This window comes from Neolamprologus brichardi, chromosome 11, assembly GCF_056152115.1.
Source record: "Neolamprologus brichardi isolate AB-2024 chromosome 11, ASM5615211v1, whole genome shotgun sequence".
Classification (NCBI taxonomy): domain Eukaryota; kingdom Metazoa; phylum Chordata; class Actinopteri; order Cichliformes; family Cichlidae; genus Neolamprologus; species Neolamprologus brichardi.
In genome coordinates, this window is record NC_142114.1 from 20,385,871 (window position 1) to 20,411,003 (window position 25,133).

The 25,133-nt window shown below is 44.4% G+C and overlaps 1 protein-coding gene across 1 annotated transcript in view; it reads right to left on the reverse strand.

Moving 5' to 3' along the window:
* Window positions 1-248: 248 nt before the first annotated feature.
* The window catches only part of LOC102798923 (forkhead box protein O6-like), a 28,283-nt gene continuing 3,398 nt past the window's right edge, over window positions 249-25,133 (reverse strand). The window contains exon 2 of the mRNA XM_006791666.3: window positions 249-3,899. Coding sequence (XP_006791729.1) covers window positions 2,184-3,899 — 1,716 coding nt within the window. The 3' untranslated portion in view covers window positions 249-2,183. The remainder of the gene's footprint in view (window positions 3,900-25,133) is intronic.

A 25,133-nucleotide genomic window follows, 5' to 3' on the forward strand; every position in this document is an offset into this window, starting at 1 on the left:
CTATCTTTCCAATAGCAGGGCATTGATAAACGTCTGTAGCATAGGATATAACATAACCGCTTTGTGAGGCCCAGTTGCTTATAAAATTTCACGCATTTTCCGCTCAGAGATTAAATGGAACCAGTGCGCTAAAAGCCCTGAAATAAAGGTATTTACCTCAATAATGGGTCTGATAGTCTGTGCCATGCTTGACCTTTGGCTCTAACAATAACCCCCCACCCCCCCACCCCCACCCCCACACTCCTTCTTTTCCTTTGTGTGCCGTACTTTGTACAGACCCAGTGCGAAGAGTCTCCTTGAGGGAATTAGAGAATAGGGGTGTCCTCTTTTCTTCTCTCTCTCAAGGCCAGTGAGAAATTATCTGCAGACTCCCCCACTCACAAACGCAGAAACAACTGAGCAGAGCACAGCACATACGGGAGGGGTGCACGCTGTTGAAGCTTTGGAAGGTCATACTGAGCTACCAAAATAATTTCGCCAGTGGATTCCACCCTTACACTATGGATATTTCAGCACTGTCTTCATCAGTCCTTACAATTTCAACAGTACAACAACAACTACAAGACAACAGAATAAACACACAAAAAGTGGATGCGGATGGCTGTGAAGCATTACAACCCTATCAGACACAGACTCATGCCACTGAGATTGGCTGATTGTTTTCTCCTTAAACATCTCCCTTTTCAGCTGTTTGAGTATTTGAAGTGCAGGGTATAAGCACTGAAAACATGGGAACTAAATGGAGACAATGGAAACGATTTACAATAGGAGTACATGACCTGTTTTGAGACGCACACATCCAAGAGGAATGGAAACTAAGGCTGATGATTGATCCCACTGCAACAACAGGCTTTTGTTCTATCCTTGTCTCCATCTTTTCTTTTTGTTTACCCATTTTGAGCAGGCATGTGGCCAGTGACATTGGCCCTTCTCAGAGCAGGACAGCAGGCAGAGTGACTTGGCGTTAATCACCATTTTGTCTCACTTTCTTGGCGCATTAAGCTGGAGAAGCAAGAGGTGGCCCGGACAGCCGAGGTGAGAGATGGGAGGACAACACGTTAGCCTCTCAATAATGACACATCGCTGCCGCATCACTTTGGAGATTAAAAGCAAGATGCTGAATTTCAATCAACCTACATTAATGGCTTGGTGTGAGGAATGGTCACTTTGTCTCCACTCGCAGACGGAGACAGAGAAGGAGAGAGAGGGAGACTAGCACAAGAGGCCCAGGTGAGACAAGGTGATATGACATTTTAATTCACCAAATTGCGCGCTGGCCACTAATGATAGAATCCATTTAACGGCACGATGACAATATTCTCGAACCAATAGCAAAGAAGCCGAACAAAAAATTGTTGCATCCGAGAGAAAAGTCAAAGTGCAAGACTATAGCTATAAACAACAGGGGTGCTGATGTAAGATAATTACGCGGAGCTTATGAACGAGCGAATGTGAATGTCTTTCAAGTGATGAACTGGCTTCTGATCAGACCTCTGTTTAAGTCTAGTGTACAATTGAATTTCAGCCAATCTTGAGGGATATTGCATTAAATAATATATTAAATTGAGGTATAAATAAGTCATAAGAAATGCCTATGATCTTAAGGTACCACTACATTTGAAAACTCAGGGCTCCAATCACATGTGACTGAGAAATTTCTTTGTCAAAAACAGTTCTCCCAACCTTTAAAAATGACAGTATATAAGCAAACGACTCCAATTTTATCAGTTCATAAATCTGACACTTTATTAGCAGGGCTTGTTATTCCTCATTTGTTCTTGTCAAATACTGAAGCCACCTTACAAAACATGCCAAGCTCTGCCTGAGCTGCTCTGTGAAGGCATTACACCGTGAGATGTGACCCACTTGCAATAAAGTGCATTCAGAGTTCAGTTCTCATGGCAGATGAGAAGCGATGTTGGGCAAGCACAGCTGAGAGATTGTCATCACAGTATAGTTGATTTGAGGAAAAACTTAATGTGACATGAACTAGAGGGGGATCTTTTAAAAAAAAAAAATGGGGGGGGGGGGAGGGGGGATGACAGTGGAATTGTCAAGACAACAAAGAGACATGGAAGTGTGGATCCTATAGTCTTTGTGTCAAATCAGGAATGTCACAGTTGAGCACAGTGCTTCATGAGGAGGGTCGTTCTTTCTGAGGGTTAGACGTGTTGTTCTTGACTTTACCCTGGCACCCAGCTCTGGTTGCTATGGGCTTGCTGTGGACCAGCCAGTCCACTCATTCCCATCCCCATACCCATAGTCACACCCATTCCCATACCCATGCCGATGCCCACACCTTGGGCTAAGGAGCAGTCAAAGTTAAAGTCCATCTCCTCCCCAGAGTCCATGATATCATGGAGGAGGATGGACTCCACATCGCAGTCTAAGCTGCCATGGAACATGTCAATGTCCAGGTCAGCTGGTAGTCTCTCATGGGGGTGAGGTTGGTGATAGCCATGGTAGTTGCTACCAGCGGTACCACTGCCCATCCCGAGGCCATGGTGATACGGTCCATTACTCATGCCTTGGTGTTGTGGGTCTGGGTAATGGTTGTGACGTGGGTGGGGAGCTGTGGCAACATGGCACGAGTCCTGGGGCATGCCGAGCATGCCTGCTGGATTTGGGGGGAGGGTGGTAGAAGCAGGAAGGTGGGCATGTGACGGGGGGCTGTACAGGTAAGGAGCTTTGTGGTTGTAGGTCTGCAACTGATTGCTGCTGCCACGTGGGGTCAGGGCAGCAGCCCGGGGTGGTGTGTGGTTATGGCTCTGGCTGAGGCTGTGACCATTGTGAGTGAGGCTGTGAGGTGAGTTGTGGTTGGTTACATTGTTGTGATTATGACTGGGAGTATGGCTGTGAGTTCTGTTATGGCTATGAGTTGAGCTGTGACTATGCAGTCCATTGTGGCTGTGGCCATTGTGGAGGCCGGGGTGGTGGCTGTGATGGTTGGATCCAACTCCATTTGTAGCTTGATTCATCAGAGAATGGCTTTCCCTCTCCTGTCCCAGCATCATGTCCTTGGGACAGTATTGCTGTCCAGCTGGACCCCCTGTTAGCAGACTCTGAAGGGCATTAGTGCTTGAGTATGCCCGCATGGTTCCAGAGAAACTGGCTGGTTTGTTCTCCTGAATGGTCTGCATGGGTGAGTGGTGACGCAGCATCCCCATGCCTGTTGCCCCATAGACACTTGAACCATAGGAGCCCTGTCCTTTCACTCCAGAGTTGTAGTGATAGACAGCAGTTTGGTGCTTATGTCTGCCAATAGCTTGATGCTGCTGGTGTTGCTGCTGCTGTGAACGATGATGATGATAACCATCCTCCATCATCTGCTCATCCAGACTGATGGCACCTGTCAGGTTAGCCAGCTGAGGCAGCTGCTCAAGAGGAGGACAGTGATTTCCAGCACCCATGGATGGAGAGCGTGCACTAGTTGGCGACGGGTAGAGGTGAGGGGAGGTGGAACAGGACAGGCCGCCCTCCTCTGGTTCCTCTGGTTCTCCCTCTGCGAGGATGGGTGACAACCGCCCACTAAGGGTAGACGCTGATGAACTAGCCCTGGAATGGAGGTCTGTCCAAGCATCAAACTCACCATCTGTTCCAGATGCACCTCCGGCTCCTTGGAGGCCTTTCCGTGAAGGGCTGCCATGATCAGGGGAGCTCTGGAGCCCCACACTAGCAGACCCAGCTCCAATCCCAGGGCGGCCAACCCTCTTGCCTCTGATCCGGCCTTTGCTTTTTAGGTATTTTGTGCTGTTGTCCATAGAGACTGCTCGTCTCCGCGGGGCTTTACCCATTTTTCCTCCATCTGGATTGAGCATCCACCAGGAACTCTTCCCTGTACCCTCATTCTGCACCCGGATGAAGCGTGTGTGAAGGGACAGGTTGTGTCGGATTGAATTCTGCAGAAAGATAAAAGAGAAAGAAAAATATAAAACTAAACTGTAATATAATGAATGTCATTTCAATTACTATATATGTAAAAATGTAAACAATTCAAATAAGGGAAATGTGCATAAGATTTAGATTAAAAAGTTATACATGAAAATAAGATTTTTTATTACATCAAGTATTAAAGTCAATGTTCAAGAAAACCTTAACCACAAGCACAGCTGTCAGTATTGCATATAAACCATCCGGTCCATACATGATGAGTCACAGAAAATTGTCCTAAATTATCAGGTCGCTTCCATTCCCAATATTAGATGCACATAACCAGAGTCGACTAAAATCAGGAAATTTAGAGCTCACTGAAAAGCACAAACATGCTCAAATAACAGCTACAGCTGGCATAAAGCAACACCCTGTCAGTCTTATCCCACCTGAAATGACCGAAGACTCCGACTTTAGACATTCTCCCTATGTACGTCAATCCTCCCACTTTCATTTCCATCAATCCATCTGTCCTCCTCTACTTCTGCTTTTAGCTGGCCTGATGTAAACCACTGAGGTTAGCTGTACTGTATGTTTGAAGTTGGTGCCAGTCTGGCTTAGTGCCAGCTCTGTCTCTTTCCTTCACGTAGGTTGAATGGGGGGATGTATCGCAAGATTGAGCCCAGAGGAAGGAAGGCTAATGGATGTATCTCACCCTCTGACAGACCTTCACTGCCTATCTCCCTTTCCCTTCCTTGTTCTCTCTTTATCACAGTCCTGTATTTCTTTTTTGTCACTAAATGCTTCATATTTCAACTTGTCTCAATTTGAACGTGAGTCATTTCCAACTTCTGGCTTCAATCTCTATGCCTTCAGTTATACAGTGTGCCACCAATTACTTTCCCATTATCCTCTACACTGGCATGGGTTGGGGTTAGCCAGTGACTCGGTCATTCAAAGGATATAGTTTCTTTTTTTTAATCATTTATATCTCAAGGGTTGGTGAATAATAGCGATTTCCGAGTGTCAGGGAATCTGTTGTTATAATTCTGCTGTTTGTGCTGCATAAGTAATTTAGATGCTCAAGCAGGACAATATCAAATCAAAAAGCATCTCCTGCAGTTTGGAAATATACATATACAATGGATTGTTTCGGACTGAGGGGTACTCACAGCATTATCTTCATTATGTTGCACATTATTTGTATTTAGAGCGAATTGCACGGCAGGGAAACAAATCAAATTGCGACGGTGAACATATAAACGGGAGGTGAGCTGAATTCAGGTGATCTGTGAATGCCTCCTTGGGTTATTTCGCTGTGACACCTCCAGAACTGGGTAACCATGGCAACCAGGTAAACGCGCAATGGCAGAACTATATCATATTGTGGTAAGAGTCAAGAGAGTCAGAGAGAGAAATGGAGGGAGAGTGGGGGATGGGGGAAAGGATGCAAGAGGAGGCGGCTGTTTGATGCTGCTGCTCCAACACTAAACAGCCTTTCATCTTGGCAGTGCAAGTCCGCAGGGGATGCCCGCTCCCTGCTTCTGACGGCTTCTCTACGTGCCGCGCCAACTCCCTGTCTCACCCTGGCTGGCTCATCCACCTATCATACCACTCCAAATCATCCCCCATCAAGTCCGGTGCATGCCCGAATTAAAACATATGTAAGCATTCATGCCTTTCCATCGCGGCCGGTGGTAAATGAGGCATCTTTCAGAGAGCTGAACCACTTCATGCCACAACTCTGTGTGACCTGTCTGATTCAAATCTCGATTTATCCCCGTATGAGGGAAGAGCAGCCCCATTGAACTTGGAGGGATTTGTCATCATCCCAAACCCTCTTTATCTGATGAATCCACCTGCTAGAGAGATTTGAGAGATTTCGGATGGTGGCCAGCAACGGCATCATCATCATTACTGGCTGCTGGCTTTCGATAGTTTTCTACCACATGTTTTTTGCTGTCATCCTGTTTGCACGTATTTGTGTGTGTGCTAGAATTTAAGATTACAAAGGTTGCAGGTGGTTTCATGGTGGGTGTGGTTCTGTCTGCCTCCTGTTCTCTGAGTCAGGGGCAATTTGACCAGCCTCTGGCCCTCACGCCCCTGAAACAGGCAGTCACTGCTAATCCCTCTCCATCCCCGAGTAATCCCAGACAATCCTGGGCTAATCCCAAGTTGATTCAGGGGCACTCCCAGCTGGGTGTCTCACACAGAGCTATGCCAGGTTACCACATACACAGCAGGCAGCTTGGATATGCTATGATCCTATAGTAGGAAAAAGTAAGGGGAGTTTGATGTGGGAATCAGGGACACAATAAAAACCTTATAGGATATGGTTAAAAACTACTCCAAATGTTCCTGTGTGTATTTTTACTGGATGATTTCTGAGGCAGGTGTTAACTATATTTTTAATTTCTCCAACAAATCAACTACCTCCAATTTATGCTCTGTCCTTGAGGGTTGGCTTTGTGACATTCTTTAGCCCTATGGGTTAAAGAATAGAATAAAATTGAAAACTTTATTATGCATTAAATATTCATAAAATGGAAATTCTCTTTCAGCCCCCTGGCTTGCTGAGACAGTCCGATGAAGCCCACAGAAACATACAATGACAGAGGAACACACATCACATGCCTGGGTTCAGGACGCTACTTCCTATTCAAATCATACGCCTTTAATACAATGAGGCTAGTGGAGAAGGCTCTAAATAATGAATGAACCAGTGGGTCATGTGGCGACATCCAGTGCTGGTACCATAATGCTGGAACGAACAAGATGGAGTCATAAGAACTGATGTGACTTCTTTGTTTCATAATCAAAAACTTTATTTTTTATTTTTCAGTTATTAGAACTGAAGAGGCCCTTGGATGAGAGGTGAAACGTCACAAACCACATGCTTTTTATTAAGAATTGCATGACCTGGTTGACTGAGAACCTGCACAGACATATAAAGAGCATCCACCCTCATCAAATACTGCTAAATCAGGCTGTAAGGAGTTAATTTGGCCACTAAGTAAAAGAGGCTAAGGGTGATAGTTTATGGACCAATCAAAGCCAATTAAGGTGAACAAGGCTTTTGTGACTGCAAGGAAACAATCAGCTTGGGTTCAACTCTCATTAAGGCCCAAAACACCTGATAGCTGATTAAGACATTTAGACAAAAGCAGCGGGATAGGACTCTTTGTCCTCAGATTAAAAGATTATGTTCTTTACGAGCAAATCTCCCATGTTGACACTTTTTCCACCCTGCACAGGTGGAATAAGCAGCTGTGGGTGGGAGTTCAACTGGTTTTATAACAGATACAGAAATCTATAAATCAAATCTAGCAGGAACATCCTTATGTGTTCCTCTTCCCTAACCTCTTCAAGAACCATTCATCTGGCTTTTGGAAATCTCACAACACCAATCAATAGCTCTACAGTTCTCCCTCCTTTCTTCCACATGCAAACTCAGTTTGATTCAGAGACTAGAGAGGCCTACTTAATGCTCAAAATCAATGACGTTTAATGGCTGTCAGTGCGCACATCAACATCTGACTAACTACACAATCCACCTGCAATATGAGGCCAATATGGGTGCTCAATATTCCATGTCCCCACTGGTCATATAACAATGTTAAATCGCCACAGGCTTGTGAGTTAGCTGTCTTTTCCCACTTGCACAAATTGGCTTAATGCCCAACATATCCCTCTGTTGCCACTCCCAAGATGTCAGTCAGGCATTAACATTGGGAGTAGCTGTAATATGGGGGTAGGAGGTATTGTGTTGGATGCAGTGATTCATCTGGGATAACCTGATTGACTGGCATGGGTTCAGCTGTGCTGGGGGATACAGCAGGAGGTGAAGGGTCCTGGGTATAAGGGGCGGGAATATAGCGGTAGCACAAGGGGCCCCTCTAAGCCACACAAATGGGTGCCCTCAAAATGCCCCCTACTTTCCCCATCCCCCTCCATTAGGGCAACATCAGAATCCACTCAGGGTTTTTTCCCGCTCACTCACAGAGGAGTGAGGAAACAGGTCAAATGGTTTATAAGACCCATCTTGTGGTGAATGTGCACTCATTCAAACAGAACTTAGTGAGAAACTAAGGACTGTGAATGAGGTCTGGGAACCAGCAAAAAGAAACCACTCACCCGATTCAAACAACCTCAAGAGTGGAGCAGTGTGGTGCGCTTGCCCAGCTAAGAACACAGCAGCTGTTCTTGTAGTGGCACCGGGTAAAACCGTTTGCCACACTCGACTGGTATTACCAAACCATTTCATGCAGAATGGAGCCATTATGTATTGTCAAAGGGTATCCCTCTATGGTGCACATTCATTTGATAAGCCTAAATCAAGGGGGAGTAACAGAAGCGCTAACTGTGTTTATTGTAATGCTGTTTTTGCCTGTGCAGAAGGCAGGAGGGATCAGGGGGAGGGGAGGTTTCAACACAAGCAGTTTTGTTCAGCGCAGGAATGAGTTTTGTCAGCTAAGCCTGTCTCCAGGCTATTGGTGGAAATTAGCGCCAGCTAAATATTCGCTTTCCGTGATTGATGTCACGGCTCGCGTTGTCCCTTTGAAGGGAAATAAAGAATTTAGAGCCATGTGGATTAATAGGGACAGGGTTGGGGGAATTTTATGTGTCTGAGGGGGACTTGAAGAGCGACTGAAGGGCCTAATGGCGGCACAGATATGGCACAATGAAGCTGTGACGATATGGTGTGTCAGAGAGAAGGAAAAGACAAGTGAGACTATGACAGTGAGTACAAGAAAGAAAATTGGAAATGGTTTGCGCGGGTGTGTGTGTGTGAGAGAGAAAAAGAGAGATGTAGCTATTTGCCTGAGAAGCCCAGAGTCAGATGATTAAAATCCCTTTAGGAGGCTTCTTTAAGAGAGACAGATGGGCAGACAGGCCTGTTTTGGAATGCAATCAAATTGAAAAGATTAAAAAGGAGTCTCTTTTATTAGGAGGTGAGAAACAGTTACTTCTCTGCCACATGCCATCATCGCCTCCACAGCAGTGGTCACGACTGCATTGGCATGCAAGGCACATTGCAGCCCTTGTTGAAGAAGAAATAAACCTGGGATTAAGAACTGCTTCTATCTCCGTGTATCACTGCGGGATCTCTGAAGATTGGCAGCTTTTGTAATTTCTTGTCGAACAGCTATGCACTGTAAGAAGAGTCAGAAACTTCAGGTTTCAATTTTTCCATCATCATTACAGGAAAGGCTAAATGCTAACTCATCAACTCGCCAATGGCCATCGTTTTACAAATAGAACTTTATCTTAATCCAAGCGCCAAATGTGAACAGGTACAATTCAAATGTGCATTCCCTTGGCCGCCATTGTACTTGAATAGACCGAGTTTGCACAGTAGAGTGATTCAAGCACTGTGAAAGGTGCTCTGTACCCGACCCCATTATTCCACAACACTGCAGGAGTGCCATTTATAAAAAGGCTTAAAATGGAAAGCAAGTGTGTTGTAGTGTGTCTGGTAGCCTCAGATCAGGAAGTGGCTGTGAAGAGGGATGTAATGGAGTTGGTAGGGGATTCCTGCCTGACTGTGCACTAATTGCAGCCAATGGCTGGCGACCCATCAGCCGTGCCCACCCTGGAGGGAAAGGTTGGCATTGGGGTGGCAGGGTTTGGGATAGAGAAGGGCTGCTGCAGCTTTGATGGGTAAAAATAGATACTAACAGATTAGAAGAGCATCTGAGACACGGATAGGAGATCGGAAAATCCGCTCGGCTGATGCCAGGGGCAGCTGAGTGTTTCCGGTGGGCACAAAGGGGACACAATCTGGGCATCACGTCTAACTCCCACGCACGAAACGGGGGAGCCGTGTGGGCACACAAATGGGCACGTGCCACAGTATAGCATGGGTGTGGTTTTTCCACTGGGACCTGCAAGGTAGGCAAAGCTCACACCCTCCCACAGAGGATTCACACAACAGGTGTTAGGGCTGGGCCACCTGTGGGGCCGGCCGCCTGCTCGCACTTCACACCTCGTCTAGGGAGCAAACTAACATTTTCCACTGGGCTTGCCATGCTTTTGTTAAAGAGCAACACGTTTCTGGAGAGGCTTTTACAGCTCTTTTTTTTACAAGATCTGCAAGATATGCGTGCGTTCAAGTGTGTGCAAGTCAATCTGCATTTATGTGAGTGCCTGTGTGTCCATATTTGTGTATCAGTCCATTTAATAGCCAACAGGCACAGTGTGGATTTGATTATATTGAAACCTCCCTCTGCTATATACAAAGAAACTGTCAGCCAACAATGGAATCAATGCGGGCCCAGGCTTTTTTTCCCCACACTCAGCTTCCACATAATCTCATTCATAACAATGAGAATCTCATTTCCTACATTCTAAAGGTCAGTGCACACCTCTGATCGCACTTTAATAAAAATCATTCTCAGCATTTAATTTAATTTCAGCAGAGCAGGAAACTCATAGGCAGCCATGCACATGGCATGAAAAATTAATCGGATCGTCCCTTTAATTGCTTCAATTTCACAGCATAGAGAAGAATGACCACAATCTCGAAGAAGAAAAATAATGCACAAATCCAGACCACAGCCACACATCTGTAGAGGCGCATACTCAGACAGAAAAAAAGACGACAAGTGGAGTCATGTCAGCTGAAGTGCCAGGTTTGGCCACATTTCAATATAAAAAAACATTTTTTTGGGATCCTCAGCAAGGACTGCCTCCATATCTTTTTCTCATCACACATTATAAGTCTCACCTAAATTGGCAAAGTGTACTCAACAGCCACACGTTCGTCTTCAAACACACACGCACACACACACCTGTACACACACTCACTCGTTCTCTCACACACGTACATTGCGCACACATGCCAACATGACACAAAGCCTGGCACACCGGGCACACTCATTACCGCAATGCCAAGCTACCAGTTGCTAAGGAGACCTGTGGGAGAGGGAGGGTTCCTTGTTGTTGCCATAGCAGCCGGCTTGCTCCCTGCCAACTCTCTCCCTCGGGGAGAAACAAGGCAAGAGGTGGGGGGTGAAGTGGGTAGAGGTAGGGGGCAGCAGTTTAATAGGGCTATGAGGTGCAGAGGAACTTCATTAGCCATCACTGTGCAGCGCACCAACCACTGTTTCCCATGAATGCCTACCCACATGCTGCACTTCAGCCTGCAGACTTCCACTTACTCACGCACAGCCCATAGACCCCCACTTATTCATACACCTATATGGAGAAGAAGATGAGAATTGCATGCTTAGAATGAAAAGCACAGTTTATCTGCACAGGGGAGGGGTTGAGAGGCCAGAGGTGGGTGAGACACAAAAGAAGTGTCTTGAATATGGGGGCCTATTTGGAAGAGAAGAGTGGTAGGGATCTAAATCACAGAGGCTTAGATAGTTAAAGGCTGTATGGAGACAATTTTCTCTGCGACTGTGTCTCCCCTGAACAAACTTTGACCTTCACTGACACCCTTTGTCCTTCACAGTACAGAATAGCACTGTACAGCCAAACAAAGAGTATCTAAGTATGCATACTCTTTGTATATACAACAGTATGTATAGTATAATATTGTGTAGGGTAGTATATGCAGACTTCACACTTGAATTCAATCATTTTAACAAAAATATTACAATGTTTAAGAATTAGGGGATTTTTTGTTCTTTTTTTTGTTTTTTTGTTCAGATGCTCAAAAGTCATTTTAAATAGGTTCAAGTAGCATAATTATAAATATAAGGATCATTTTTTTAATACTTATATGAGAGCCCTTTCCAGTTAATAAATATCTGAAGTTTAGGTCCCAGGGACATAAGGATAGAGGAGGCTACTTTGAAAAAAGAAAAAAAAATCAATAATGTAACCCACAGATTAAGCCCACTTTGATTTCCTTCTTGTGGACATCACCCAGACTTTCACTAAGTAACAGTATACTGAGTCCTCAAACGTGTTGAACAATGGGCTTTTTCTCAGGAAGGAAAAAGTAAAAGTGATTGCACCGACATCGTGTTCATGGGGGAAAAAAGACATACTAATCCTTGAACTGTCAAGTGTTTGCAGTTTAAGAGTCAGAGTATTGAATGAAAAACAAAATGTTTTATCAGTTTATCAAAGGTACACTTCTGTTATTTGAAACCACCGCTTTATAATAGATCTCAAATCAAGCACAAAATGAATCCAGGCTCATGTGAACATGGCTTTAAAGCAGGATACTTGTGGAATCAAGGAGAGGAGAGCTGTGGTGTAGGGTCAGGGTGATTTCAGTATTCAGAAGCAGTGCTTCGAATATTGACATCCCAGTAACCCATGATGCACCTGGCTGTCTCAAATTCTCATATTTTAAGTGCATGTGTACAGTATGAATGAGGGAGGCTATTGATTTGTTCTGAATGAACTCGCGAACACAGAAGCTTGGCCAATTTCACCGTAAACCCATAAGGACGTGAAACGAAGGATGATGAGAAAAAGACACTCCTGTCCAACTGAGAGGAACGAGGAGATGGGGGACAAGAGAAGAAGGGATTTACCCCTCCTCCATTCAAGTCTCCCCCTCCTCCCTCTTTTTTGTGAAACAAAAAGAGACCAATTAAGTCAGTTTGAGTTTGGGCTTTATGTGTGTGTATGTAATGAGCACATATGCAATAAAGGGAAAAAGAGGAGCCAAAATACTGTAAGTTGTACACAGCCTGTGTGAGAGTGGGGCAGTGAGGGGGGTGGGTGGGTAAAGGTTTGCTCCTTTTTTTCTTTTTTTTTTAGTGTGGGGTGAGGGTTATATGATGGAAGCTCACTCTCTCTCTTTTTCTAGCCTAAGAGGACCAAACTTGCTTTCAGCTCCTCGACGGGAGACGCTGAAATATTAATCGCCACGCTCCAGCTGCAGACTAGTGAACACAATCGCTTCAAACTCCCACCCTAATGAGTGTGTTCATGAATGGCTAATGTGCACAGATGGGGGGCTGATGACTGGATAGATCGCAATGGGGAGGAGACGGAGGGAAATGAGGATGGGAGGGAAAGTGAAATTTTGGCGGTGTGGGCTAGTGAGGGGGTGCAGATGCATGCCATGACCTTTTAAGAGCCTCCTGAAAATATAATTAACACTGGCCCTATGCTAGTGTTTCTTTCCTTTATTGCCTCTCCCACACACACACACATTCTTGTTCACACAGACTATGATTCCTTATTCTCATCGTCTCACCTCCGAGTGCTATCCTATTGTTTACCCCTTGCCCTTAGCACATACGCTCCGTTGAGCTGATGCACAATCGTTTTCTGGGGATTAAACTTCAAAATGATTCACATACTTTCAGGGAACACCTCAGCGTTCCCTGCCATGTTTTCGCAGACGTCCGGAAATAAGTAAAAACATGATTCAACATTAAAACTGCAGAAGCGGTATGCTTTTCCTGGCCCCCTACATGGATACATCACAGAAAGGGGATGGAATGAATTCACAGGGTGTGGAGGAGCAAGGTGAAGACTTCTTTCACTCTTAATACCTTTTATATCCACGGAGAATTTAGAGTTAGATCACACATGGTTGGTTTGACTCTTAAATGAATCTTAACCTGCTTGGAACAAGGGGCGCATAGACTAAAACACTCTCTCAGCTGGAGGTTGTTGCATCTGAATGTTAATGCATTGCATGCAGATTTTATGGCTTTATCTGACCCACTGGTTTTAAACTGGGAACACATTTATCTAAGCATATTCCCATCCTCATCATAGACTACTCTCCTAATGATGTTGGAGACATCTCGATAAGATGTGAAGAATAGCAGAAATGTAAAATAATGCATGTTCCCAGGACTCTCCATTAGGCCCCCAGATTAAGAGCACCCATGTCAACGCATATACAGACGCACACCAATGCATTAACATGCATAGACTCTCAGCATATAATTAGAGGGATGAGATGCTGTGACCTAATTCCAAAAGCGCTCCATGGTAGTTAGGGATCTCTGCTTGGATTATAACGGGAAAATGTAAGGTGCCTCTCACTGAGAAGTATGGGAATATAAAGGACTAGGAAGTGATGGATAGTGCATTCAATAATAAAATAAAGTAATGATTCAACACATGTTTTCTCCTTTTAAAAATGAACAACACTGAGGTAGCAGACAGTGAGACAACCTCCACCATGTGTAATATGCGGACGTTTTATAGATCCTGTACAATTATGTACCTCACTAGGACGCTTCCATAAATTTGGACCACAGACAAATACTCCAATTTGAAAACTGGCAGCATCACAAACCTGCTCATGCTCACTGTACTTTAAGTGGCTGATTTAAAAAGATACTGATGTTTTAACTTTGCCTTAAAAAAAAAATCAATTTCTGTCTCACTAATTCCATCAGTTCTGTCAAATTTGCAAAAATAATGTGGATTACCCATGCAGTGTGACACTTGATGCTGTACCTGCAGAAAAAAATGGAAAATCCTGTTCAGCCAGGGGAATTCTTGATTAAAAACTATGTTATACAACATATGTCTGTATTGGCATCTCAAGTTTATTTGCTATCAAGCTGACAAGCTCAAAGACATGTTGGTTGCATCGTTAACTAGCTAGCTACCCTGTGATTACCTTGATGGCCCGGGTCTATCCATCATATATATATTCCTGAGGACAGATGCAGCTCGATGAGGGCATATTTATAACAAGTGCATGTCCGTGAGCAACACTTGGGGGAGGCTTGGGCTTGCGTGCAGAGACAGAGTTGGTCACATACTCATTCAAATAGGCACAAATACACATCTGCCAGCATTTTTCAATGGGCTGCTACATGAATGTGAAGCAGTGCTACACCTCTATATGTTTTGTGTGTCTATGTCACGACACTCCTGGAAGGGGGCTGCAGCGTTTCCGCCTGAGCGCGACTGTCAGTGGGCATCACTCAACCCTGCAGTGTGGCAGGACGCGAGGATCATTAGTGGAGACGGAGGGAGCAAGAGAGGGAGCAGAATGGAGGAGAGCAAAGGAGAAAAGGGGAGAGAGGGGCAGTGACTGTGCGAGTCGGGCAGTGCGTCTCTATATCCGTCTTGAGAGCATTACACACAGCAGTGCACTTTCCCTCTCTGTCACGCAATCACCCTACCACAAAGACCCCAGAACTGCCCCCTTCTCTGTCATACCCCCCTCCCCCGTCACTTTCCTTCCCTCCACCCATCTTACCCTCTTTCACCCTACATCTCTGATTGACCCTCTCCATTCCTGCTCATCTCTCTTGGGCCATGCCCTCACTTAAGCATGGTGCGCTGCAGCTTTTCATTTCCCAAGCTCCAGATTTATCCACCTACTTCCCTTCTTCAGTAACATCTTTCCATCTCAGCCCATTGCTCCCATTTTCACCCACTCTGCATGACACAGATGATCTTTTCCTAGCACTAAGCATCATTGCTACTTGACCTACTCTTAACCACAGCAAGGAGAAACAACTGTTCCACATGAGCCCATTTTTACTTCTTTTTCCCTTTTGCTTTACTGCATCTCAGCGCTTCATCGCTTGCAGGTATTTGCACCAGGCCTTTGCCATTTCATTCAGAAGATTATTCATCGTGTAGCCAGCAATCCTTCGATTCCTCTGACACTTTGTGTCAGCACGCTTCTTGTCCACAGTCATTTGCATAACCCGCCAATAGCCTCCCTCTCTATCATTTCCTTCGCTTACCTTCTTTAGACAGAATGATCCTTATGATCTTCTTCTATTTCTCCAGGTGTGCGACCTGTGCTGCAAGGCCCCGTACTGAATACCAGAATCAACATGCCTGACATTTAAACAAGCAGAACAACTTTTATATAGATTGCTATGTTGGCACAAGCGTTAATTCTCGCCTTAGTTTGCTTATTCAGGAGGTTTCCAGGTTCAGGCATCCATCTGTGTGCTTTACTGTCGTAGCATTTATCACACACAGATTAGGCCTATTCTGTGATACATTTGTCCCCAATGAAACATTAACAAGCCTGGCACAGAATGCAGTTTAGCACTACAGCCAGGCTAATGACAAGAGTACAACAGTGTCTCTATCATAAAGATTTTGTCTCACCATTCATTTTCAAATAAGGATTATTAATTCTATGCTGCAAAATTGAGTTTTTTTCCCCAAGCCACCATTTGTACATAAAAGAGGAACAGTTATACAGCTTGTATTGTGTAAAAATTTGCCATAATCTCTTAAGCAAAAGAAGAACAAATTTAACACAGATAAAGTAAGACATTTAAATGCCACCCTTTAGTCTTTGGGTGCAATTAATGTGATTCCCTCCCCCACCCCCACCCCCTCGATGTTTTCATTTAATATGCTAAACAGTTCGAAACAATACAAACCTTCATCGATAAAACATTAATTAAATTAACCACTAACACACATAGATATATTTAAGCAGGAACTTAACAACTTCTAGACCTTTAAGCGCTTTCTCCAGCAAACAAAAGAAAGGGGAATGGCTTCCACCAATTTTATTTTATTTATTTGTTTATTTTTTCTCTCCTATAAGACATTCGGAATTTTGGAGAGGTGTTTAGAGATATAGGAAAGACGAGAGCTCAAAGGTGCATTTGCACACATGAAACCCTGACCACAATGCCATCCCCTCAGCTGCCCCCTCTTGCACCTCCTTGCCACTCATCTAGATCTCTCCCCAGCCGGTCTTTGGGCAAGGATCACTTGTAAGGATTTGAGAAAAGACTTCACTAAGCTGATTGCTAAAGGGAAGGGGCAAATTACCATTGCACAACGGCGTAAAAACCTTCTTGGGTCATGGTTTGCCTTATGTAATAGATTGTGTGTACGTGTAACAGTGTGTATGTGTGTCTGTGTGTGTTCCCGCAACACCACCCCTCCCACCCACCACTCCTACCCACCACTCCTACCCCACGCCATTTACCCATTTTGCACTAATTGAGGGATCTTTTTTCGGAAGCTGTTATTGCACGCATTTAATTATTTATTTTGACGGGAAGCAATCTGGTGGCTAGTGAAGGGATCGCGAACATGGTGTGTGTGTGTGTGTGTGTGAGAGAGAGTGTGTGTGTGTGTGTGTGAGAGAGAGAGAGAGAGAGAGAGAGAGAGAGAGAGAGAGAGTAAGAAAGGGAGAAAGTGAGTGGGAGGGCAAAGATGACCAAGACCAGGTCAGTATAGCTTTTTTGGCAGGAGGGGCTTAAATGTGTGTGTGAGGCCAAAGCTACTGTAAGCTAACTATGATGCATGTCTGTAGGACTTTGCATGTAAGAACAGTATATAAGAAATGTACTGTTTGTGAATGACTGTGTGCATATGTGTGTGTTGCATCTCAGAGTGCACGGCTTTCTGAGTGCAATGGGACTGCACTAATGGACGCACACTTGAGCTGAAGTGTGCAGAGTGTAGCTGAAGTGCAGCCAAGTCTAGCTTCCAGTCCTGCTTGGAAGCCCTGTAATCTACTCTCTACTATTCTAGCTCTCTTTTCTCTCCCTCCCCATTTTCCTCTCTTCTCACTCCCCGTCCTTCTATCGCTATCTAACAATTTAATATTTTCATCCCTTCTTCACTGACTGAGCCAGCCTCCCCTGTCTCCCCACTGTCTCCCTATTAAATCTCTTTATCCTGGTTCTGAAACTGGAGAGACGCAGATCAGCAGCATCACCGACTGGCTTTGGACTTTACTTTTCTTCTCCTTCCCCTCCTCCCTGCCGTGCAGTGAGGAGAATGAAATAAGGGAAGACGACATGTAACCACCAGTAGTCTTGACCTTTATCAAGCTCCAGTGCCTGAGGCAGGGTGAATGAGACATTAAGAAAATGACTGAGCATTATTAACCCCTACTTACTTACACACACACACACACACTTGGCACACTGTCTGGTCTGAAAAATGGCTCTGATGTTTCTATCCTTGACTGATACTTTTCTGACAGTTAAGGATAAGCTAATGCCAATTGATCAAACTGTGAATAACACCTACATATTCTCTGTCACGTCACTTTAAAAAGGAAAAAAAAATGGCAAGACCGGCCCGGCCTGCCAGCTCAGATTGTTTAACTGTGATTGATCCCAGCACTTCTGAATGCCAAGTCCTGTGGAGAATTGATGTTTCATTATAAACCAACTGCACAAGTTCTTCAAATAATGCATCAGCCTCGAAGACTAAGCTAGACCTGTGAGGGCTAGACGCTAACCTTGACAGATGCAGTCTCAGCCAATCTCTATTTCTAATGAGAGATCATTTTATCCTGTCTTCTTTCTCTCTCTCTCTCTTTCTTTTTTTTTCACCGCCTGTGTGCACGAGCATGCGACTGGCACATGTGCATGTGTGGCCATCCTTCTACTCCAGTCAATCAATGAGCAGAGACAATTCCCCGAGTGACATTTACGGAGAAGAAAGAGAGCCATTTATCACTTTAGTTTTGGGATAATAAAAGAATGACTGAATGAGGCAGTGTGTGTGTATATGTGTGTGCGAGGTAGAGAACAGGCAAGAGAGAGAGAGAGAGAGAGCGCTAAAGATGAAAAGGGGATTTCAAAAGCACATGAAAGGAGCAGGAGAAATGAGCGAGGGAAGAGGGAAATGAGTGATAAAAAGGCTACTTTGTGAGGAGGACTGAGAGTGTGAAATAGAACAAGGGAGGAGAGAAGAGAAGGCCGTGAGTGACTGACAGTGAAAAAGAGAGCATGAAAAAGCAGAGTGGTGGCGGGGGGAAGCCTGGAGTAAGGAAAGGGAAAAAAAATGCAGAGACACAGGAAAGAAGATAGAAAAGAGCTCTTGGCACAGAATTGGAAAAAAAATAAAGTGAAAGATGGGGGGGTGGCAGAAGTGGAAAAAAAAGTCCAAGAGAAAGACAGAAAGGTAGAGGAGAGAATAAGGAGACAACGAGGCAGACGTGCTGGGTTCATTCAGGGATATAAGCAGACTCGGAGTTCAGACCTCACACGGTCAGCATACTAAACACCGGACCTAGTGTCCTGACCCAGATTCATGCCACTGACATACAAATCCAAATAAGGACGGAAGACACCCCCCACCCCCGATTTTCCATAGCTTCCATCAACACAAAACGACACAAACTCCCTCCCCCTCATTCCCAGCTGGTCTCGCAGTCACCTCATAACCCAACAACCTCACTCCAATCCTGTAACCTCCCCACACATATGCTGGCTCCCACACACATTTGCTCACACATGGGTTGCTTTACACATACAAATGTACAGGCCCGCAGAATCACGTATCTTTTCCTTTCCTTCCCTCAAGGTTAGTTTCAACTTTTCAGCTCAGGTGAGCCGACATCACAGCTCAGCAGGGTGCTGACCAGTGGTTCCCCGGGATGACCTCCGCAGCTCCATCCATCAGCTCCATGGTCCAGCCACAGCATACGCACCAGCCATTAGCATAAAAAAAAAGCATCTTTCCTGCACATAACTGTTGCAACTCCTCCTCACAGCTGCCATCGTTTTTTCTTTTTTTTTCTATCCACCTGCTCATATCAGTCAGCGTTAACTACATTTCCCTTTGTGAGGCGGCTCCCTCCATCACTCGCCGGTTCCGCCGACCTCAGGTAAACTGATCGACGGCCCTTACGCGCACCACTTTCCCCTCCCACAGTCCTTTGGCTTGTGACAGGGGCTTGATGGACAGGCACACAGAAGCGAGAGACCTGGCACATGGCTGCCAGGAAGGGTCTGGAGATTGGAGCGTTGTGAAATACTCCGTTTAACTCGACGTACATCATCTCTTTCTCGGGGACAGACACGGCAATCTTCATGCACCTAAGCACACACATTTACACACATGCACATGCGCACGGCCATCAATCCCCTGCATACAGGAAGAGATATCAGACGAAGGGAAAAAATTGAATTAGGAAATATGGGCACAGTGATTTGTGAGAAGCCAGTTTTGAGGCTAGGAGAGAAATACAGCTTGGAGCGCACTTCATCTTATAGCACCAGCAAAGGGGAAGAAGCATCTGTGTTGTTTATCTAAAGCCCCCATCTACTTACAATGGCTTGATTTGAAATATTCATATACATGTATGACAAGATCAGGCCCATTATGTTGCACTCTCTGCGGGGCTTCACTGAATGGACTGAATGGAAACCCATCAGTCAGTGTAAATTATGAAAACAAGATACATTACATAAGCCTATAGATGGGCATGAAGAGGAGTATTATTGTAGCGTCATATCAATCATGGCAACACACGTTCGACTGTGTCATCAGTATGATAATAGGCTATAGGCTATTTCAAGGATAAACCCACCATTATAATAATTCACAAAGCCAATAACGAAAGGAAAACATATTAGGCTTTGTGTAGTGTGCAACATAAGGCATCACACTGCTCGTGTTTTAGATGGATCTGTACCTATACCCCCAGTCATAATGAATCACAGATCATATATCCTACATGGGCTCCAACCAATGATTGTTATTTGCTCATAAATTGATGTTACCATTATGGTAAATCAGAGAATTGTTTAGTATGGAAAGAGTCAGAAAGCCGCACCCCGAGGCAACATCTGTAAGTAACCTCTTTTGTCTGACCAACAGCACAAGTTTGATCTAATTTAGGATTACGATACAATGGCGACAAGATAACTAAACTTCTCATTTAAGAAGCTGGAAACAAAACAACATTTTTTTTTTTTTGACTGTAAATGACAAGACTGAGAAGTATTTTTCTGCTAAACCATGACTTTAACAACTTACTGTTTCAGCTCCACAGTCTGCCACGTCATCTGTAGAGGAATTCTCAAATAGCGTATGTTCTGTATCTAATCATGCACATATATAAAGGCACATTTTTAAGTACATATCAAAATAGCATGTTCATAGGATGTTATGCTATTAAGGCGTTCAATAATGTGAAGCAGGCTAGCCGAGGGCCATCTTGCTGTGACATGGGTAAGTACTGGAGACGGAGCAGAACAGAATGGAGCAGAACAGGCCATGTAGTGGTGGAGAAAAAGACAGAGAGAGTCAACCCAGCGTGACTACCGTCTGCCTGAGTGGAGCAGCCTGCCTGCAATTAAGGTGGAATCAGGGAGAAATCTGCGCTGCCTTGATAATGAGCCTCGTCTGAATTATTAACGAGAGCTGTTCCCCCGGGACCCGGGCTCCCACTGAGCCCATCAACCCCCCTCCCCCCCTCCCCCTCCCAACACACCCACATGCACACAGAGACACACAAACACGCACTCACACAAGGAGAAGAGAGAGAAACACACTCTGAAACATCCATATCCGCACACCACAACAATGACACATTGTGCACGCTGACACACATATGAGCAACAAGCATGCCGCTGCACACGGAGAGCAAAAATTTTTAGCACCACGAGGGCTCAAACATTTTTATTCACAAGCTGAAGTGATATCCAAAGCCATTTAATACATTTGCAATACAAACATTTCTCTAGGACATAATAACCCCATCCTCTAGCCATCAGATCAGACGTGACACACTTTTCTCTGTATTAGAATGATTTACTTTGACATAGCGGTTGAAAAATCCCAGAAATCTCAGATATTAGAAAAACTATTGTGTGAATCCTATCCATTGAGCCTACACTACTGAATCATGTACAACAACTATTTTCTAAACCACATCGGGGAGCACCATACTGAGGCATTTCATTTCAATCCCCGTTATTATACGATGAGTCACTCGTTGTGTATTAGTCATTTTGGAAAGTGTTTATGGCCTTAAATGAAAAATGCTTTATTCTAAGAAGTTTATTTTAGGAGTAATAATACTATTAATTCCACTGACCTCCTTTTATTCTTGTTCAACAATCCCTCTAAACTAACAGACTGTAATGGTGAATATATTTTATTAACAAGACCACAAGACACACTGTTCCCTGTGTCAGTATAATGTGGTGGGAAGGTTAACTGAGTAGGAACATAGTGGCTTTTGCTCACTTTTATTGAAATGTGGGCACTGTAGGTGTATGCTCGGGGACTCACTGTGTGCCCAGCAGCACTACCCTGACATAGCTTCACTCTGTTCCCTTCCCCAATTTCAGTGTGGGTTCCATGGAAATAAAAAGAGATATGTCCTAATCACAAAGCACTGATGTAACACTCAAAGCCCCCCGCTCCCCATCAAATCTCCATGGCATCAACCTTACATGGCCTCAGAGTGAAACACACACCACATTCTGTCCATGCAGCTGTGAACAGTTTGGCCAAAATATCCGCGGAGAGCTTACCAAACAGAGCCACGCCTTCCTTATGAGCCAATCACCACGAGTCAGACAGCTTTCAAAACAAATCAGACAGCAAAATGGAAGTGCAGAAAGTAGCTTCCTCACTCGGGTCAGCCCCCTCCTCCCCCCCCCCCCCCCCCCCAAAAAAAAAAAAAAAAAAATGGTTCACCCCACCCAAGAACAGAGTGTTCCTCCATGGGTGGTTTGAGGAGGCACAAGTGTGTTGTGTGTTTCGTGCAAATGTGTACGCCTGAGGGAATGGTGGAAACCATCACCCTAAATAGTGCAACGGGAAAAGAATGACAATTTCTTTATGCTTCACTATGCATATGGGGAAGAAAAGGGAACCGAGTATTTAATATTTTGAGAAATGTCACCAAAGAAGAAATGTACAAAAAAAAAAAAAAAAAGGCAAACGCGTGGGTAATAGCCTTGGTATTAAAAAAATGCTTCAACTGTTGAAGTTCAACTGAGAACGGCATCCAAATTAATTCAACCCTGTCGAATTGGGAACTTGACGGCCTCATCCTCCAAAAGACTCAGAAGCTGAGACGAGCTGTGCTGGGTAAAATCCAGCATTGTTATCCTATTATCTCTGAGATAATGTGAGATATGAGATTTCCCTTAGATAAGAGGAAGCATGCTGCTTAAGGCAGTCTAGATCACTGGTAGGAGACTGCTAAAGCTCAAAATCCTGACGCCATAGCTCCCTTGAGAAAGACTCCACACCTCAACTGGCATTCGTACGTAAAATCACTAATAAAAAAAGAATGCATAGAATGTATAATGAATAGATGGATAGACAGACTCGAGGAGAAAGGCAGGTAGATAAAAGAGGTGATAACATGGGTGTCTGGTAGAAAGAGTGATAAGAGAAAGCAAAGTAATATCAAAGGCAAAATTATATTGTTTTTCATATTACTGTCTCCTGATTGCTGTCTCCCATATTTGAATGCGTGCCCATGCTTTGGTAATTTGCATGTACATTAATCATTTTCACTGAGAAATGAACTGCCACGGCTGCCTGAAGGCTGCAGGGAAAAATGCAGTGAGAATGGGCTTCTTGGCATCAGATACCAGGTTCAAGCTGAATATACTGCCTGAATGCAACCTGGCTCTGGGTGAAGGAGGCACGGGGAGATGTAAGGTGTTCATAATCCTACACCATAAATCTGTCCAGCATGCATCATATGCTCTCATTTTGTGAGTGTGTGTGTGTGTGTGTGTGTGTGCCTGAGTGTCTGTCGCACTCTCAAATTACTCTGCCCCCCTGAGCCAAGACAGAGGATAAAATATGAATCAGCTGAATTCTAGGATAGTTTCCAGTCTTCCCAGACTCTCCTCGGCCATACAAGCGTACGCACATATAACAGACGTATGCACACAACTCTACGCACACACATTGGAAGTTTCAAGTCTCTCCATATTGTGCTTAAGAGTCTGTCACACATTCTCGGCTATACATTTGACATTCATATCCCTCATATTTGCCAAGTGTCTCTCAGCAGCTGCTAGAGCGTTTGTATTGTGACAGGATTACGAGAGTCTGTCTCTCTTTACCTATAAATCAATTAGATAAAGTTATATAGTCATACTCTGTTATAAATACTACTGTCTGTTGAGACAGGGGTTATGCGCCTTTACAGGAGATAAGATTATACATATACCTAGAGACATTTTTCCTTTCTTTCCTCTTCATTTCTCCAAATGCCATTTGTCTTTCCTTTGTACTGCTGCAGTCACTTTTCTGTCACACCTCCTCCTTTTTTCTTGAGAGCAATCTTTCAGGCAAACCATCGATGGTTTGACTGATTTTTTTCCCTTTTTCTTTTGCGTGTGTGTGTGTGCATGAACTTTTGCCCTTGTGGCCCTGCACAGACCTCTACCTAAATACACTTTATAAATAACAGTCTAATTGCTTTGGATTAAAGTGTCTAAGTGACTGCCTTGCACCCTTGCCAACTTGCTGCACAATCCCCTGGTGTCTGGCCACTCCAAGTATGAGAAAATTTCCTGGCAGAGCATGCACAATGAGGAAAAACTATATGTTTAAAGTAGACGGAAAAAGAAAATTATTCCACATCAGTGCTTATTAGTTGCAATTACATAGAGAAATAAAGCATACTTAACATACTTTAACATACTTAATACACCAAAAGCATTGCTGTATTATGGATTTGTGAATTCCATAACCACCCATGCTGGCTTATACAATAAAACAACACCCCAGAATCCCAATGGCATCTTCTAACACCCTTGATGTTAATGAACTTGTGGGAGCCTAGAGGGCAATCCCGACACCAAGTGGTACCCTGCCATTAGAGGCATTATGAAGTCAAGAGTAAGACTATATACCATTCACCGCAGTGACATGCTGTCAGACCAATCAGCAGCCCCAAGCACACACTCCAATAGAAGTAGACAGCCCCTCCCCCTGCACTAGCCCCCACAACACTACCAACCCTGACGCTTTGTTGCAATTGACATGTGCTTCTCCCACGCACAAATGCAGAATGCGTCCACATGCACTCACGGATGCTTATACTCAGATGTAAGTAGCCTTGAATACATAAAGGACACACATATATGGAGGAGATTCGGTATCAGTCACTAACATCAGTTCAAAATCCCATTAATTTCTGGGTTGGATCAGTTTATGTACAGAAAATTAGAAAATAAAAGCCAGTGAAGTTGCCACTAATCTAATAGGGGTTCACAAGAACACAGTTCTATCCTCCCTCCACTAAGGAGCTGATTAGGAAGCCGTGACCTCAGAATATTGCAGCCTTCCTAGAAGTCAGAAGCCATTAGGTATTTATAGGAGCTTAATGGTACTGTCTAGGTGTACTGGCTGTCTACTACCCAGCATCAAGCCAGCATCACGTCCTTTCCGATTGCAGTCACGGCAACACAATCTGCTCTATAAGATTTTTCTAGAACCGCTATGTTCAATAACAACAGCCTCGAGAGATTTCAGTGTCTTTAAGTTGGTTATCCCCCCAAAGCACGACCACTCCTTTCAAGAAAACCAACCTCCACCTTTGAACTTCGCACTGAAACTGCAAACTTATACCACTTAATTTCATTTGATTGCATCACCGTATTATT